The sequence below is a fragment of the Nycticebus coucang genome, chromosome 6, assembly GCF_027406575.1.
Source record: "Nycticebus coucang isolate mNycCou1 chromosome 6, mNycCou1.pri, whole genome shotgun sequence".
In the NCBI taxonomy this organism is placed as follows: Eukaryota; Metazoa; Chordata; class Mammalia; order Primates; family Lorisidae; genus Nycticebus; species Nycticebus coucang.
The window spans coordinates 34,836,493-34,855,914 of record NC_069785.1 but is presented as its reverse complement, the minus strand read 5'-3'; the positions used below and the strand labels follow the sequence as shown (position 1 = coordinate 34,855,914).

The following is a 19,422-nucleotide window of genomic DNA, read 5'->3' as shown; positions in this document are numbered from 1 at the left end:
CCCTCGGTAGAGTGCCGTGGCATCACACAGCTCACAGCAACCTCCAACTCCTGGGCTTAGGCGATTCTCCTGCCTCAGCCTCCTGAGTAGCTGGGACTACAGGCGCCCGCCACAACGCCCAGCTAAAGAACTTTGTTTTAACGTTGCTGTGACAATTACAACTTTTTGTAACATACAATTTTGTACGTTTTGTAAAATGTTCAACACATTTATTAACTGACTTATGTTGAAGTGATTTCAAAGAAAAATACCCAGAGATAGAAATTTAAGATAAGTTTCGATAAAAGATTAATGATGGAAATAAGGCTTTTAAAGTCATCATCACAACACAGGATTGAAGATAGAAGGCTGAATTCTCCTAAAATTCAATCTAAAGAGAAAGAAGCTTAGACCAAGGGCTGGAATACTATATAAGGAAACAGAGAGGGAAAAATCATTAAAAGAACCACAACTGCAGTGTTGTCATTCCAATTGTCCCCAACAAATCTAGGCATTCAAAGGAAGAAAATGGTAATTAAGGTGGGAAGTAGTGAAAATGCAAAGCCAAATGTACCTATCAGAGCAGAAAACACAACGCAAATCCTTTCCGAAGAAACTGATGTAAATTCATTTAGCAATCTGCTCTCTGCCCCATCTGTCTTGCTTTAACAAAAAGATGGCCAGGCAACAGCAGCCAGCAGTCAAGAGGCTGGAGTGGATCAGAACCAGACACCAGCACCAGCCATGGGTCTCACCAGGCCACTCAAGCCCATCTCTTAGAGAAGGGCTCCGCTGTATGGCAGGGACATTGGGACAGCTTATTCTGGAGGTGGCAGAACTGAGGGCACTGAGGGGAAATACTGGACATCAGACAGGAAGGGGTGGAAAGAGGCAGTAGGATGCATAGGCAGATGTGCCACTAATACTGGGTTCTCATCAACACTGTCCTTCTACATCCAGTACGTACTATACGTGTAAACATCAGATTAACGAAGGCCTTTGAAGAAACCAGCACTATTTGTTAGAGTGTCCCAAGCAAGAGAAATATTCTTATGAGGCTACTTTTTTGTTTGAGCTTCAGATTTATGTGAAGGAAATGCAAATAAGGTAAATTGTGTTCCTCACTCGTTAATAATGAATAACTAAATTTTGTTGAAACTCTTTCTAAATATATGGGAACAAGTCCACTAGCAATGAAAGGCCTCATTTGTAATGTAAAGAGTCACAATTTTTTGTTTTGAGACAGAGCCTCAAGCTGTCGCCCTGGGTAGAGTGCCATGGCATCACAGCTCACAGCAACCACCAACTCCTGGGCTTAAGCGATTCTCTTGCCTCTGCCTCCCAAGTAGCTGGGACTACATGCACCCGCCACAATGCACGGCTATTTTGTTGTTGTTGTTTGTCATTGTTGTTCGGCAGGCCCAGGCTGGATTTGAACCCGCCAGCTCTGGTGTATGTGGCTAGCGCCTTAGCCCCTTGAGCTACAGGCACTAAGCCAAGAGTCACAATTTTAATGTACCATCTAAAAGATGAGAAGATATCAAGCTAATAGCAGAAAGCAGATTTAATAAAGCCCAAAATAAAACACAGAAATAAAGATAGTTTCTTGGTGGCTTATGCCTGTAAAACCCCAGCACTTTGGGAGGCTGAGGCAGGAGGATCATTTAAGGCCAGTAGTGGAGACCAATCAGGACAACCTGGACAACATAGCAAAACCCATCTGTAACAGCAAAAAAGACAGTTTCTTGGGCCAAATCCACAAACTGACCAGTCGAGAAAAGTACAAAAATGATAGAAGAGGGCATTACACAGTATATAATTAAAAAGAAGAAAAAAAAAAAATCTCATGGGCAGTGCCTGTGGCTCAAGGAGTAGGGCGCCGGTCCCATATGCTGGAGGTGGTGAGTTCAAACCCAGCCCTGGCCAAAAACCAAAAAAAGAAAAAAAATCTCACTAAGATTTAACAAAGAAAGATCTTGGGATTATTGCAAACATTACTCAAGAAGATTATGGTACCTCATGCCCTTCATTAGCTTTGTGGATGATCCAAATTATTCTCCATGCACTGTAAAAAAATGTCTTCACATTTTCATAATTTTAAAAGATGATTTTAGAAGAGCAGTTTAGGTTATGTTGAATTTATAAAAAACATTTTTACTATGTATGTGTGTATATGTACACATATTTTGAATCAGTATCTTCCACTGGCTTGGTGCCCATAGCACAATGGTTATGGCGCTGGCCACATGCACCGAGGCTGGAGGATTTGAACCCGGCCTGGGGGAGCTAAACAACGACAACTGTAACAAAAAAATAGTTGGGTGCTGTAGTGGGCACCTATAGTCCCAGCTATTTGGGAGGCTGAGGCAAGAGAATCACTTAAGCCCAAGAGTTTGAGGTTCCTATGAGCTGTAACACCACAGCACTCTACCAAGGGTGACAGTAAGACTCTGTCTCAAAAAAAAAAAAGATCTTCCGGGCGGCGCCTGTGGCTCAGTGAGCAGGGCGCCAGCCCCATATGCCGAGGGTGACGGGTTCAAACCCAGCCCCGGCCAAACTGCAACAAAAAAATAGCCGGGTGCTGTGGCGGGCACCTGTAGTCCCAGCTGCTCGGGAGGCTGAGGCAAGAGAATCGCTTAAGCCCAGGAGCTGGAGGTTGCTGTGAGCTGTGTGATGCCACGGCACTCTACCAAGGGCCTTAAAGTGAGACTACGTCTCTACAAAAAAAAAAAAAAGATCTTCCATAATTAAAAAATATATATATAAGTGGTATCTTACAGTATAAAAACTTGTGAGACTGGCTTTTTTCAATGAGCATAATGCACTGAAGATTCATGCAGGTTGTTCTGTATTATTAAGACTAGTTCCTTTTTTTTTTTATTTGGGGATTCATTGAGGGTACAATAAGCCAGGTTACACTGATTGCATTTGTTAGGTAAAGTCCCTCTTGTGACTAGTTCCTTCTTAAAAAATGGTTTTTTTAAAAAAATAGTTTTATTTATTTATTTATTTATTTTGAGACACAGTCTCACTTTGTCACCTTCGGTACAGTGCCATGGTGTCATAGCTCACAGCTATGACCTCAAACTCTTGGGCTCGAGTGATCCTCTTGTCTCAGCCTGAGTAGCTCAGGCTGGTCTCTAACCTGTGAGCTCAAGCAATTCACCTGCCTCAGCCTCCCAGAGTGCTATAGGATTAGAGGTGTGAGCCACGACACCCAGCCTAAAAAATAGTTTTGAGATATAATTTATCTACTTGTTATGGTTTGAATATATCCCCCCCAAAGAACCCAATGCAACAGTGTTGGATGGTGGGGACTAATTAGAGATGATTAGGCCATGAAGGCTCTGCCCTCATGGATGGATTAATGCCATTACCATGATAGTGAACTTGCAACAAAAATAACAGGGAGAGTTTGGTCAACTCCTCTCTCTCTTCCTACCCTTCTGCCATGGAAGATGTACCAAGATGCCTAATGATATTGCGTCCCTGATCAGTAATGATGTGGAGCATCTTTACATGTTCTTAGGGTACTTTTTCCTCTCCTCATCTTCCTTTGGAAAGCTTTTACTTCCTTTTTCCCCCACCATTTTGAGGTTTTGTTTTGACTTATTTAGAACTTTTATATCATAAATATTGTAAATATTGTATTCCCTGAAGTATGCGGTTTTTGTTAAAAACTTTAAGTAGCATTTCTTAATATATTCCCAGACAGCCTGTCATTTCCTACTATTTCTATACCTTTCATTTTGTGATCTTTCTTCTACCTCATTTGTTATTCGGTTAGAATCCCTTCTTAAATATTCTCAGGAGCTAAAATTTCAAGATACATTCTTGAAATTTTTGTCTATGGGGGATTTGAGATTGCAGGGTTTTTCTCTTGGTAATTTGTAAATACTCTTCCAGTGCCTCTTGGTGTGGATTAGAATTGTAATTTACAGGTTCTAACCTGTCAGGAGGCCTCCAGAATACAATTGTGGATTCCAAAAATTTTACCTGGATATCTCTAGGCTGTATTTTTTGTCACTGATCTTCCTTGAGACTTCATTCTATGCATGAACTCCTTAGTTCAGGAATATTTTTTTTCTATTTGTTTAATTACTGCTGCTTCTCCATTTGTTCCTTTTTCTTCTTCTGGAACTTGTATTAAGTATGTTAGATGTCCTAAATCTACCCACCAAGTCTCTTTTAACTTTTTAAAAAATATATTTTTGTATTTTTGGCTCTGTGCTTTGAAATATTTCTTCTACTTTATCTTTCAGGCCAATAATTGATCACACTCATTCTTTTATTCAGTAATTATATAGTAGGTGGCTACTAGACAGCATTCTAGGCATTGGGGCTGATGACAGATCAGCAGTGTAAACAAGACGAAAAGTTCCTGCTCTCCTGATGCTTACACAATCTATTTTTAAAAACTCTGTCTTGGGGCAGCACTTGTGGCTCAGTTGGTAGGGCGCCGGCCCCATATACCGAGGGTGGTGGGTTCAAACACGGCCCGGGTGAACTGCAACCAAAGAATAGCTGGGCATTGTGGCGGGCGCCTGTAGTCCCAGCTGCTTGGGAGGCTGAGGCAAGAGAATCGCTTAGGCCCAGGAGTTGGAGGTTGCTGTGAGCTGTGTGATGCCATGGCACTCTGCCAAGGGCCATAAAGTGAGACTCTGTCTCTACACAAAAAAAAAAAACTGTGTCTTGGCCAGGCTCAGTGTGGCATACCTGTGATCCTAGTATTCTGGGAGGCCGAGGCAGGAGGACACTTTGAGGTCAGGAATTTGAGACTAGCCTGAGCAAGAGTGAGACCCGTCTCTACTAAAAAAAAAAAAAAATAGAAAAAACAGCTAGGCGTAGTGGCAGGTGCCTATAGTCCCAGCAGGAAGATCACTAGAGCCCAAGAGTTTGAGGCTGCTGTGAGGTAGGCTGACACCATGACACTTCTAGCCTGGGGCAGCAGAGGGAGACTCTGTCTTCCAAAAAAAAAAAAATCTTTTTTTTTTTTTTAAGGTTTGGGTATGAATTAAGAGTCAAGAAGTATTTAACTGAGAAATCGTATTTTTTGTTCCATTCTTCTGTACTTCACTTGAACTCTCCCCTAAATGCTCATATTATTTATCATTTTCTTGCCTAAGTTACTGGCTTCTCTAACATTTCTATTTACATGGCTCAGTATATTGTTTATTCTAAGTTAATCTTTCTTTTTCTAGTTACCCGTCTTCCCCACATGGTGTTTTTCTTTGTCATCTCCTGGGGGCTTAGATTTAGTTGCTGGAGGACCACATATGGTGGCAGTCTTGAGAAAACAGAAAGGCAAAGCAGCGTCTACTGCTGCTGACAGGCAGTGCCGCAACAGGCAAATCACAACCCTTGTGAAGGCTCAGGCAGAAGCCTCTTTGCTCTCAGGTCCCCTTATATCTTCCTTCTAGCACAGGGATAATGTATCTCAGTCCCCTGGCTCTTTTCCTGTCTCCTTCCCTCGAGAAATCCATGAATCTCTATACTAAGTCAAGCTCTTCCTGCATCTGCCATTTTCATCCTAACCCTGAGACTCTCCAGGCTTCTGTCCAGCCCTTGAGGAACAAGTCTTGAGCCAGCTCTCACTGACAGAGCTCTTCCAGAGCGGAGCTCAAGCCCTCACTCACACCCAACTGTTCATTATATCCAGGGGCCATTTCACTCAAGAGGCAGATATAGAATGGAATGAGGAACAGTGGGGTAGTGAAATAGTCAAAAATGTATCAGGACTTACTGTTTTCAACTACTGCCCTAAGTGTTAACTTATAAAAAAAAAATAATAATAATAAAATAAGGAGGATCTTAATGGAAGTTGGAATTAAAGGGTAAGAGATGGATGAATTTCAAATTATGTTGTATGAAAGCAGTCAAACCATATGTACTAAATGTATAATTCCATTTATATAAAATTCTAGAAAATGGGCGGCGCCTGTGGCTCAAGGAGTAGGGCGCCGGTCCCATATGCCAGAGGTGGCAGGTTCAAACCCAGCCCCGGCCAAAAACCACAAAAAAAAAAAAAAAAAAAAAAAAAAAAAAAAAAAATTCTAGAAAATATAAACTAATGTGCAGTGACAAAAAAGCAGTCGAGTGGTTGCCTAAAGACCAAGGGATTAGGGCGGCGCCTGTGGCTCAGTTGGTAAGGTGCCGGCCCCATATACCGAGGGTGGCGGGTTCAAACCCGGCCCCGGCCAAACTGCAACCAAAAAATAGCCGGGCGTTGTGGCGGGCGCCTGTAGTCCCAGCTACTCGGGAGGCTGAGGCAAGAGAATCGCTTAGGCCCAGGAGTTGGAGGTTGCTGTGAGCTGGGTGAGGCCACGGCACTCTACTGAGGGCCATAAAGTGAGACTCTGTCTCTACAAAAAAAAAAGACCAAGGGATTAGGTAAGTAGGTTATAAAGGGCACAAAGAAATTCTGAGAGTGACAAAAATGTCTACTATCTTGATTATGATGACAGTTTCATGAATATAAACACATGTCAAAATTCATCAACAAACTATACACTTTTAAATACATGCAGTTAATTTTATTTCAATTATATCTCAATAAAGAAAGAGGTGAAGAGTTAATATTCCTAAAGAACAACTAAAAACAAAGAATACACCAATAGGTCCGGCACGGTGGCTTATACCTGTAGTCCTAGCACTCTGGTAGGCCAAGGTGGATGGACTGCTTGAGCTTAGGAGTTTGAGACCAGCCTGAGCAAGAACAAGGCCCATCTCTAAAAATAGCCGGGCTTTGTGGCAGTTATCTGTAGTCCTAGTTCTTCCAGGCCGAAAGAGAATCGCTTGAGCCCAGAAGTTTGAGGTTGCTGTAAGCTATGATGCTAAAGTACTGTCCCGAAGGCAACAAAGTGAGACGGTCTTAAAAAAAAAACCACCAGCAGGTAAGAGAGATAAATAGAAAGTTCACTAAACTTTTCTGAATTTGAAATTTTCCATGATAAAAAATAATATATAATTTAAAAAAAATCAAAACACTCTCACACTCATATGACTCAAAATACAATTGAAGAGACAAAAATAAAATTACAATGTTATTGCAAATTTAATGCACACTCCAAAGTATATTTGGCTAACAGATACTGCTTAATGGAATAATCAAAGTTGAAGTAGTTGATTAGACAAGCCTTCTTGACGGAACAGAGTGTAAGCCTGGTTTTTTGTTTTTCTTTTAGGGACAGAGCCTCAAGCTGTCACCCATGGCATCACAGCTCACAGCAACCTCCAGCTCCTAGGCTCAAGCAATTCTCCTGCCTCCAACCTCCCAAGTAGCTGGGACTACAGGCGCCTGCCACAAGGCTCGGATGTTTTGTTTTGTTTTGTTTGTCTTTTTGGTTGCAGCTGTCATTGTTGTTTGGCAGGCCGCGCTGGATTCGAACCCGCCAGTTCAGGTGTATGTGGCGGGCGCCTTAGCCACTTAAGCCACAGGCGTGGAGCCATAAGCCTGGTTTTAAAGCGAAGAAATCAAATGTGGATGTGTTTAATTTTTTTTATGGTAGGCAGGACAGAATACAGTGAGAAGAGAGTTCATTTGAAGGAAAATATGAGAACAAAGGCAACAAGGCGGGAGAAAAATGAAGACAACTTTTTTTTAAAGAGACAGGATCATTTAGGTTGAAACATAGTGGCACTATGCAATCATAGCTCGCTGCAGCTTCGAACTCCTGGGCTCCAACAATCCTCTTGATTCAACCACTATGCCTGGTTAATATTTTGATTTTTTTGTACAGATAGAGTCCTGCTACATTACCCAGGTTGGTCTCAAACTCCTGGGCTAAACTCCTGCTTTAGCCTCCCAAAGTACTGTGATTACAGGTGTAAGCAACCATACCAGGCCAGAAACAACTTAAAAGGGCTCTTACTATATATGTTCATTGTTTCTAATACAACCATCAGAATCTTTTGTCACAAAAGTTTGTATTTTGCTGTGAAAAGAAGACGGGAGAAGAAATGAGATATCCTAATTCACCATATGAGGATTTAGAATGGATTACAGTTATTTGTTACTTATATACCATATTTAATCTCTGCTATGTCTATGTTCTACCTATACATATTAATATTTTTCTCTAAACAGATTTTAGTGTTTTAACTAGCTTCATTTCAACTAATGAGATCCATGAGATAAAATATTACAATTTTTCTAATACATTAAACACATACTGTATTCCTTCAAAAAAATTTTTTTAGAGATAGAGTCTCACTATGTTGTCCTGGATAGAGTGCTATTGCATCATAGCTCACAGCAACCTCAAACTCTTGGACTTAAGCTAATTTTCCTGCCTCAGCCTCCCAAGTAGCTGGGTCTACAGGCAACTGTCACAACGCCCACCTATATTTTTTGTTATAGTTGTCATTATTGCTTAGTAGGCCCAAGCCAGATTTAAACCCACCAGCCCTGGTGTATGTGGCTGGTGCCCTAACCACTGAGCTATGGGCGCCAAGTTCATATATATATATATATATATATATATATTTTTTTTTTTTTTTATTGTTGGGGATTCATTGAGGGTATAATAAGCCAGGTTACACTGATTGCAATTGTTAGGTAAAGTCCCTCTTGCAATCATGTCACTTAATATTATTTTTATTCTCGTTTTTTTTTTTTTTTTTAGAGGCAGTGTCTCACTTTGTCACCCTTGGTAAAGTGCCACGGCATCATAGCTCACAGCAACCTCCAACTCTTGGGCTTAAGCCATTCTCTTGCCTCAGCCTCCCAAGTAGCTGGGACTACAGGTGCCCACCACAACGCCCAGCTGTTTTTTGTTGTGGTTGTCATTGCTGTTTAGCTGGCCCAGGCTGAGTTTGAAGCCGCCAGCCTCGGTGTATGTGGCTGGCGCATAACCACTGTGCCAAGGCTGCCACGCCTATATTTTTATATATTTTTTTTTTTTGTAGAGACAGAGTCTCACTTTATGGCCCTCAGTAGAGTGCCGTGGCCTCACACAGCTCACAGCAACCTCCAACTCCTGGGCTTAAGCGATTCTCTTGCCTCAGCCTCCCGAGTAGCCGGGACTACAGGCGACCGCCACAACGCCTGGCTATTTTTTGGTTGCAGTTTGGCTGGGGCCGGGTTTGAACCCGCCACCCTCGGTATATGGGGCCGGCGCCCTACCGACTGAGCCACAGGCGCCGCCCTATTTTTATATTCTTAAATGCTGCTTTGGCTATATAATTTAAAAACATTGAGCAATATGCATATATGTCTATTTTGTAGATATTTTAACTTTACTGGTGAATCTCCTTTGGACAAAAGTTGCACTATTGGGCGGCGCCTGTGGCTCAGTCGGTAAGGCGCCGGCCCCATATACCGAGGGTGGCGGGTTCAAACCCGGCCCCGGCCAAACTGCAATCAAAAAATAGCCAGGCTTTGTGGCGGGCGCCTGTAGTCCCAGCTACTCGGGAGGCTGAGGCAAGAGAATCACTTAAGCCCAGGAGTTGGAGGTTGCTGTGAGCTGTGTGACGCCACAGCACTCTACCGAGGGCCATAAAGTGAGACTCTGTCTCTACAAAAAAAAAAAAAAGTTGCACTATTGCACTAAACTAGGAAAATCTGAGGCGTGACAGATTATAAAAAGCTGGTGATAAGAACACTGAAATAGGAAATGAAAGCGTTCAAGACTGTCAAAGTGTAATATGACAAACAAAGGTCAAGATCTAAACAAAACCAGGAAGGCTACGTTAACCATTGTGATGAAAACGTGTCAAACGGTCTATGAAGCTAGTGTATGATGCCCCATGATCATATCAATGTACACAGTATGATTTAATAAAAAATAAATAAATAAAAAAGATCTAAACAAAATGTTTTTGGTTTTTTTTGAGACAAGAGTCTCACTTTGTCACTCTTGGTAGAGTGCTGTGATGTCACAGCTCACAGAAACCTCAAACACTTGGGTTTAAGCAATTCTCTTGCCTCAGCCTCCCAGGTAGCTGGGAGGGACTATAGGCACTCACCACAAGGCCTCGCTATTTTTTTTATTGCAGATGTCATTGTTGTTTTAGCTAGCCCAGCCTGGGTGTATATGGCTGGCGCCATACCTGCTGAGCTATAGGCACTGCCCTAAACAACATTTAAGCATGTAAAAAACTGAAAGAATCAGACTCAAATCTGTGTTCTTATATTAAGGTCTTAGATACAGTAAAAATCATAGTAAAAAGAATTGGGAAGATGTATCAGGAAGGTGTTAGTCTTTTTGACAATGATGGATACTCACTGAGTATCCAGCACCCACTGAGTACTCCACTGGATGGCTCACTGAACCAAGTTTAGGGATAAACTTTTGACCTCAAGATTTTAAAACGTGCAGATCTAAATTTCTTCTTTTTTTTTTTTTTTATTGTTGGGGATTCATTGAGGGTACAGTAAGCCAGGGTACACTGATTGCAATTGTTAAAGTCCCTCTTGCAATCATGTCTTGCCCCCATAAAGTGTGACACACACCAAGGCCCTACCGCCCTCCCTCCATCCCTCTTTCTGCTTTTCCTCCTCCCCCCCCCCGTTAACCTTAATTGTCATTAATTGTCCTCATATCAAAATTGAGTACATAGGATTCATGCTTCTCCAGATCTAAATTTCTGTTAGCTGGATTTAGTGAAAGCTTCATATGAATAGTTGAAAGGACAAGAAAATAAAAGGCACTTTAGGCGCCTCAGCCAGCTAGCGTCTGCCGCGCCTCTCGGCCCAGATCTCACCAAAATGCCATCTCAGATGGAGCACGCCATGGAAACCATGATGTTCACATTTCACAAATTTGCTGGGGATAAAGGCTACTTAACAAAGGAGGACCTCAGAGTGCTCATGGAGAAGGAGTTCCCGGGATTTTTGGAAAATCAAAAAGACCCTCTGGCCTTAGACAAAATAATGAAGGACCTGGACCAGTGCCAAGATGGCAAAGTGGGCTTCCAGAGCTTCTTTTCCCTAATTGCGGGCCTCACCATTGCGTGCAACGACTCTTTTGTAGTACACATGAAGCAGAAGGGAAAGAAGTAGGCAGCACCGAGCAATTACTCTGCCCTGGAAAGTGTTCTCTCAAAGGATTGCTTCAAACATCTGCCCCACCGCTTCTCCCTATATAAGGATTTCATGAGCAGATCAGGATCCTTAGAATATATATAAATAAAATCCAACTTCCATTTGTCAAGCAGAGAAGAAAAAGTTAATTAAATGCCAGATGAGCTTTTGTTTTTTACATTGTTTGCATCCGCTTGCCCTCAATAAACATAATCCTTTTTTTAGTTCCAAATTTAAAAAAAAAGAAAATAAAAGGCACTTTAAACCTTCACTACAGTAAAGATTTTTATCAAAAGAGAAGCTCTTTCGTTGTCTATTTCAACCTATTTTAACGTTAATGCATAAAAGCAGGTAGTCAGATCACTTTCTTTAGAACACAGCTTTCATGGGCTAACAACCAGAAGTAATATTTAGCTAAAGTCTAACATCCTACATATTCTCAATAAAATTTAAACTTCATTTAACAGAAATCTGTCTCATAATTTGCTCATACTGTGTGTTACTTGTGAGTTAGTGTTTGCTGTTCAATACCCATACAAGTTCCTCCCTTTTCTGCTCTAGGTCCATTTCTAAAAATTTCCTTAGAAACCTATTTTAAAGGGAGGAGAAATTTTCGAATCTCTTATCCTGTGTCTTGTGAAGGCAAGTCAAGTAGTTTAAATTTGCCAAATCTACAGATACTCTAAGATTTGAAGAGCAAAGGAGAAAAACAGAACAATTATTTCACAAAAATACTTACACATACTTAATAACTATTTAAATAAATGAGTGAATGTAGCATTCATACCTGATTTAAGTGAATACAATAAACAGAAAAACTCTTATTACACTGGTCCTATAAAAAACACTGCAGTTTTGATAATGCTCACATGAAATTCTGTGGCTCATACATATTAAGAAAGTAACTTTCGGGCGGCGCCTGTGGCTCAGTCGGTAAGGTGCCGGCCCCATATACCGAGGGTGGCGGGTTCAAACCCGGCCCCGGCCAAACTGCAACCAAAAAATAGCCGGGCGTTGTGGCGGGCGCCTGTAGTCCCAGCTACTCGGGAGGCTGAGGCAAGAGAATCGCTTAAGCCCAGGAGTTGGAGGTTGCTGTGAGCTGTGTGAGGCCACGGCACTCTACCGAGGGCCATAAAGTGAAACTCTGTCTCTACAAAAAAAAAAAAAAAAGAAAGTAACTTTCGGTGGTGCCTGTAGCTGAATGGGTAGGGCGCCGGCCACATACACCAAGGCTGGCGGGTTGAACCTGGCTGGGCGAGCTAAAACAGCAATGACAACTACAACAACAACAGAAAAAATAGCTGGGCATTGTGGCAGGCGCCTGTTGTCCCAACTACTTGGGAGGCTGAGGCAAGAGAATTGCTTATGCCCAAGAGTTTGAGGTTGCTGTAAGCTGTGATGCCACAGTACTCTATCAAGGGCAACAGCTTGAGACTGTCTCAAAAAAAAAAAAAAAAAAAAGTAACTTTCTCTTATTAGTAAAAAGCTAGGACTTGGCATCATGGCCTGATGGGAAGCACACAGAATTCAGAAGCTTGAACACTGGCTCTGCTATTCGCCATGTGGCCTGAGGCAAGTTACTTACGGTCACCAGCCACAGTTTATCTCTAAAAAGTCAATAAGCACCCACAGAGTTGGGAGAGAATGAAATTGATAACAATTCAGTAAATAGCCACAATCTACTTCTCTCTCATCTCTTATCTCTTTACCACAAGCTTGATGTGCTAACTATCCTGAACTTTTGTTTCTTATACATGCTATACCCTCCTCTAGTACTATGTGGTTCCCATGCTTATAATCTCCTTCTCTAGACCTACCTCCAGGAATTTTGTCCTCTCCTCTTAGATATCTACCTATCTAGGGTCCCCTCAAGGCAATATTATTATTCTCTCCATCATCTGTTACACAAATCTATTTCTTTTTCTTATTAAACCACTAATCACAATGTAGTAAATAAAAGTTATTATTTTTGAGTGCTGGGTCACACATATATTAAGAGCTTTATATAGTGTGTTATCCCATGTAACTTCACAACAACCCTGTAAGATAGGTCCTATTATTCCCTGTATCAAGGAGGAAAGTGAGGCTTAACAAAGTTAAATAGCTTGCTAAACGTCACTCAAGTAATAATTATTCCAAATTACCACAACTACTAATTAGCAATGGTTAGTAGGACTGGGATTTGAAGCCAGGTCTCTGGCTTCAAAAACCATCTTGCCGCCTTTAATTGGGAACTCATACTTCTTATACCTTTGTAGCCTTAGTAAAAATAGTACACCACCTGGCACGATATTGGTACTGAACATGTGTTTGGTGAATAAAAAAGGCAGAGAGCATATCTACTGAAATAAAAAAGGCAGAGAGCATATCTACTGAATTTATTATGTGCCAGACATTTGCCTTAGGAACTGGAGATACAAAAAATGATCTGACAAGGTCTCTGTCCTCAAGGAGCTTATAATCCACTACTGGGGAAAAGATTCAAGGGAACAGATGATTGCAATAGTGTGTGTTAAGTGCTATTTCTGTGGATAGGCTGCTGAGAAAATGGAAGAGGGTAGGAAGAAGTCAATAAAGATGCTCGTGTTAGACATGGGCAGGCTGGAGGCACATGCAGTTAGGCTATTTTGGACTGGCTTGGATCAGGCTGTCCTGGGCTATAGTGAGAATGGGGCTAATCGCTAATAGAGACCTTGTGGGTGCAAGATCTTGCAGGTGGATTGTTTTGGGAGAACTGATTAACGCTCCAGGGACTTTTTGATGTGGACAGATAGATACGAGTTGTTATGAGAGCATGTTACGGGGAAAAGAGTTGATCAATATCCTGGGAATTTCTAAGAAAAAGCCGACGCTCATCAAAAGCTGTGTATAAAATCCAACACTGTGCTCTCCATGATGCCTGCAGTCTCTAGGATGAGGCCCAGCCTGCTGTCTAGGTCATTAAAATAAACTTTTCCTTTCTTCCCAAAACTTTACTTGCTCTTGCTCTCTTCAGTTATTTTAGTGACTACATCGAGCCGTCACTGTGCCACCCTAAAATTTTGGCAAGCCAGCCATAAGCAACTCTTGTTTAAACTTTGGCACTTTGCCTGCTCGCTCTGCTTATTTACTCTGCCAGCTTGGTACTGAAAGCCAAAAACCTGGGAACATGTGGACCTGACATCTTTTCCCACCCCTAACACTGGGAAAGACCATGCTTTCCCCAAACTTAAGCAAGTTCTGCTGTTTGTTTCATTGTGCTTTGTAGACATTGTGTTTGTTTTTGTTTTTTTGAGACAGTCTCACTATGTTGTCCTAGGTACCGTGCCGTAGCATCACAGCTCACAGCAACCTCAAACTCATGGGCTTAAGCATTCTCTTGCCTCAGCCTCCCAAGTAGCTGGGACTACAGGTGCCTGCCACAATGCCTGGCTATTTTTTGGTTGTAGTTGGCCCAGGCTGGGTTTGAACCCGCCAGCTCTGGTGTTATGTGGCTGGCACCCTAGCCATTGAGCTACAGGCACTGAGCCTGTAGACTTTGTTTTTTTTTTAAATTGAAGGTTTGTAGCAACTGAGTGTTATTTTCCCAACAGCATGTGCTCACTTTGTGTCTCTGGGTCAAGTTTTGGTAATTTTTGCAATATTTCTAAATTTTTCATTATTATTATCTCTGTTATGGTGATCTGTGATTTTATTACTGCAATTGTTTTGGGGTGCCACAAACTGTGCTCATATAGATGGTGAACTTAATCTATAAATGTTATATGTCTTTTGATTGCTCTACCAACCAGCTTTCCCCATCTCTTTCTCCCTTCCTTAGGCTTCCCTATTCCTTGAGACACAAAAATATTGAAATAAGGTCAATTAACAGTCATACAGTAGCCTCTAAGTGTTCAAGTAAAATGAAGAATTGCACATCTCTCACTTTAAATCAAAAGCTAGGAATAGTTAAGGTTAGTAAGGGAGGTTGAAAGCAAGGCCTCTTACACTAAACAGCCACGTTGTGAATGCAAAGGAAAAGTTCTTGAAGGAAATGAAAAGTGCTATTCTAGTGATGAACATACAAATGGTAAGTAAACAAAACACTCTTACTGCCTATGTAGAGAAAGTTTTAGTAGTCTGGAAGGATGATCAAACCAGTCACAACATTCCCTTAGGCTAAAACTTAATCCAGAACAAGGCCCAAGGCCCTATCTTTTCAATTTTTTTTTTTTTTTTTTGAGACAGGGTCTCACTCTGTTGCCCAGGCTAGAATGTAATGGCCTAATCACCATAACTTCAAATTCCTGGGCTCAAGCTATTTTCCTGCTTCAGCCTCCCAGGTAGCTAGGACAACAGGTGCACACCACCACACTGGCTAATTTTTTTGTTGAATGAGGTCTCACTATGCTGCCCAGGCTGGTCTTGAACTCTTGGCCTGAAGTGATTCTCCCACCTCTGCCTCTCAAAAGTGCTGGGATTATAGGTATGAGCCACTGCCCCCAGCCTTTCTTTAATTTTATGAAGGCTAAGAGAAGTGAGGAAGGTACAGAAGAAAAGCCTAAAGTTAACAGAAGTTAGTTCATGAGGTTTAAGGAAAGAAGCCATCTTAACGTACAGTGCAAAGTGAACAAAGTGCTAATGTAGAAGCTGCTGCAAGTTATCTAGAACATCTATCCAGGTTAAGGTAATTGTTGAAGGTGACCACACTAAACAACAGATTTTCAATGTAGATGACACAGCCTTTTAAAGGAAGGAAATGCCATCTAGGACTTTCATAGCTAGAGAAGAGAAGTCTGTGCCTGGGTTCAAGGCATCGAAGGACAGGCTGACTCACATTGTTAGGGGCTAACGTAGCAGGTGACTTGAAGTTTACCATTGCCAAAATTGTAGGGCCCTTAAGAATTATTCAAGTTCAGATGCCTATAGTCCCAGAGATTCATGAACCTAGGAATTTGAGGTCAGTCTGGGCAAAGTAGTGAGAACCCATCTCTAAAAAAATAGCAAAAAAAAAAAGTCTTTTAAATTAAGGTATCTCCTTTTTTTTTTCTTTTAGGAGTAACAGACTGCGGCATAGTATAAATAAAACTTTTATATGTACTGGGAAATGAAAAAGTTCACGTGACTCACTTTTTTTTTTTTTTTTACAATATTTGCTTTATTACAGTAGTCTGGAACTGAGCCCACAATATCTTTGAGGTATGCCTGCATTTAATTTTTAAATTACTTTTACATAATCTCTATATTCATATTTTTATTTTATCTCAAATTACTCATCTGTCTCATTCAAATAAATCTCAACTTTTAAAACTACATGTTAAAAGATGACATGCTTTCTAAATATGTTCAATTTATATGTCATTACATATTTTCTGTCCACACAGATAGGAAAAACAATGAGAAAGGATGCTGGTTATATAACTGGCCAGTGTTGAAAGTACTTGCAGCAAAGCAACAATCAATTTAGGATTCTTTTCTTAACACAGGAGAACAAGGGGTTAAAACCTACAGCATTTCAAGCAACTGCTCCAAAAAAAAAAAAAAGTCATCTACTCTCAAGAACATTTTATTCCCAGGTTTAAAAAGAAACCAAATAACTTTTAGATTTTTCCCATATACATTCTCCTTCTTTATTCCCTCTAATTTAACCCTACAATAAAGATAAGTGCAATTTATATATTACCACCAGTTGTTTATTTGCCAAGCAACAGTTTATTCAAGTGGATATTTTCTGGGCTGTTACGGAAAATGCCAAAATAAAAAGGCTTGTTAAATTTAAGTCACATTCTGTCTGTCACATTGTCCTTATTAAAAGCAATTACTATGGAAGAAAATTAAATTAAGCCTAATAATGTCACTTATACACAGTTGGGTACTATTGAAATTTTTATGACTTTTACAGGTGGTTGCTAATGATTTTAATACTCTGTTCTAATCTGAAGAAAGCAAATTTCCCCAAACATAAAAGGACTAGTAAAGATGAAAGAGTAAAACAGAGGCAGAGAAAGGAAACAAAAAAATAGAATGAGGTACTCATGAACTTCATTTTTTTGCATTTTGTGAAATTAAGGAAGACAATAGCAAAGACAAAAGCCTAAAGGGATTAAAATCTAAGGTGGCAATCATAAGCAATTTGAGAAAGTGAAGCTTTAAATACATAAAGACCTGAGAGTGAATATTCTAATGCTTATGAGCTGAAGTTGTAAAGAATCAGGTTCAAGTTCAAAGTAGGTTAAACTTGCTTTCAACTTCTAGTCACCCCTCAATATTTAGCAAAATGAAAATAAAAACCTTTCTCCATGATCATATTAATGTACACAACTATGATTTAATTAAAAAAAACCTTTCTAATCTTTCCCTAATAAATTCTCACTAAAGGAAAAATAAATAAATAAACGTACATTTTTCTTCATAGTCTCTATCTTCAAACAAGTTAAAGACTCTTAAAAATTCCCAGTTAATGAAAAAGAGATAATCAGCAGCTGTTTATAGCAAGGAACTGCAATATGTTATAGACTGCATTCAAAGGAATTTTAAACACTTATTCCTTTAGCCTTAATTCACATACTAGAGAAGTTACTGACAAATTACAGAAAAAAAAAATAATAAGGTGCTTCAAACTGTACTAAATTTAATACCATAACATTAACTAAGATTTTAACTGGATGTTTAAAACTCCAAAACCACAATTCCCCTGGCAAATGTAACTGCTACCGTTTAAAGAAATAATAGGGATAATCATATTCACATAATTTTATTAAACCTGATGCTATTCTAGTCACCATAATAACCATCTATTGCACTTTTGTGCTGTCAATTAAAGAATTCTTAGATCATTCATTATTGAATTACTGTTTAGCTGGTAAACTAAGGCAAAATACTGAATTACTTGAGAATTCACAAGTACAGACAAAGTCCATGGTACAAAACTGCTGGACCATGCTCCCTCTTTATATAATATCACATAAAGTTTAAATGTCATCTACTAGTTGGCTCTGCAGTCTTTTCCAGATACGATCTAAACTGTGTAAAATTGAATTCTAAATTCCATATAAATTGACCTTTACTGTACCTTTCTTTTTGCTTGAAAACTCCTTTCATACATTGCCACTGATTGAATTTCACTGGCTGATAATGAACAGAGACTTCATTGTGGGGGAAAAAAATTGGTGTGTGAAAAAAGTAAGAGAAGTTATCAGATATACACGGGAATGAAACAACTGACTGAAAAACACATTAACCACAACACTTTTCTTCATCCATAAGGCATTTTGAATTTTGATATTTTAATTACCATTTCTCTCGCAAAAAACTTCACAGGTTCTAAAAGCTCCAAGTTGAGTACTTACCTGGTTCATCTGAATCCTGAATCCGGGCTTTTATTTCTGCTAAACTAGGCTCTAGAGAGACGGAAGCTGCTGCCCCCTCCTCTGGGTCCTCTACCTTAGTCACAGTAAAGTGTGGCATTGTTACAGTCAGAAATACTTTGCTCCTTCAGTATTTAAACTTCCTTCCAATCTGTCTACCTCTTCCTTGCTGTCCTCCTTTTAGACTCTGATCATTACCTACAGGAGGTAGAGGGTGGGAATCCGGGAAGTACTTTAAGCTCACGTGACCTACAGCCCAGCGGGAGTAGGGTGCTTGAAGACACGCCTTCAACAGTGTTTATCATTCACTTAAAAGGATTAAGCACTCCACCCTTGCTTCTTGTTATTAACCTGAAGAACCCTAAGAACTGTTTAGGCTGCTTTCCCAGAGCTGGAGACTGGGCAGAATTCCCAGTGAACCACAGCTCACTGTTTGTGCCCCCATTTGCTTCCTTCATTGAAGTTACTGCTATCCCTATGTGCACATCATGATCTCAACCTCTGCCCTCATATTTCACACAAGCAACATTAGGGAACAGTTCATTTTACAAACCGGCCTCCTTAAAGAAAGACTAGCACTACATTAACTTAGAAAATGAAAGATATACTATTTGTAAGCTTGTGTTCTTACTTTATTTCAAAGCATATAAAAAAGGTCAAATAAGTAAAAGATTGTCTTATCTGTGAGGTGGGATCATTCAACAAATATTTAATGAACACTTACATATTTTATATAAGGCAGTTTTAAACATTATAGGGTATACAAGGATATCCAAGAAAAGAAATCAACTTTCTCCCAAGTATAAGTTCAATTAAAAGAACAAAAAAAATTTAAAGGAAAGACTTCAGAATACTTTATATTGTACAGAGAGGTTACATGCTTTGTTTCAAAGGAAAAAAAAATCCATACTGGGGAATATTTAAGAGATTAATAAAAATAAGGGGAAAAAAATCCATACTGGGGAATATTTAAGAGATTAATAAAAATAAGGGGAAAAAATCCAAGGAAATCTAAGAGGTATGAAGTTCCACTAGCACGTATTTAAAATAACATACCTAAGTCTTGGTATATTTTATAACTGCTTACATCAAATT

At 40.0% G+C, this 19,422-nt stretch overlaps 2 protein-coding genes across 7 annotated transcripts in view; one reads left to right on the top strand and one right to left on the bottom strand.

Annotated features, from left to right (window-relative positions):
* SLC12A6 (solute carrier family 12 member 6) overlaps nt 1-19,422 on the bottom strand; it is a 99,002-nt gene that overhangs the window by 59,469 nt on the left and 20,111 nt on the right. Inside the window, exon 1 of one of the 6 annotated variants that reach the window (XM_053595020.1) lies at nt 18,310-18,563. The exons of the other annotated variants lie outside the window; for them this stretch is intronic. Coding sequence (XP_053450995.1) covers nt 18,310-18,427 — 118 coding nt within the window. The 5' untranslated portion in view covers nt 18,428-18,563. Of the gene's footprint in view, nt 1-18,309; nt 18,564-19,422 lie in introns of those variants that run through there. 6 annotated transcript variants of the gene reach the window in all.
* On the top strand, nt 10,642-11,234 carry LOC128588305 (protein S100-A10-like). The gene has a single exon (XM_053595035.1). The coding sequence runs from the start codon at nt 10,688-10,690 to the stop codon at nt 10,979-10,981; it is 294 nt and encodes a 97-aa protein (XP_053451010.1). The 5' UTR covers nt 10,642-10,687; the 3' UTR covers nt 10,982-11,234.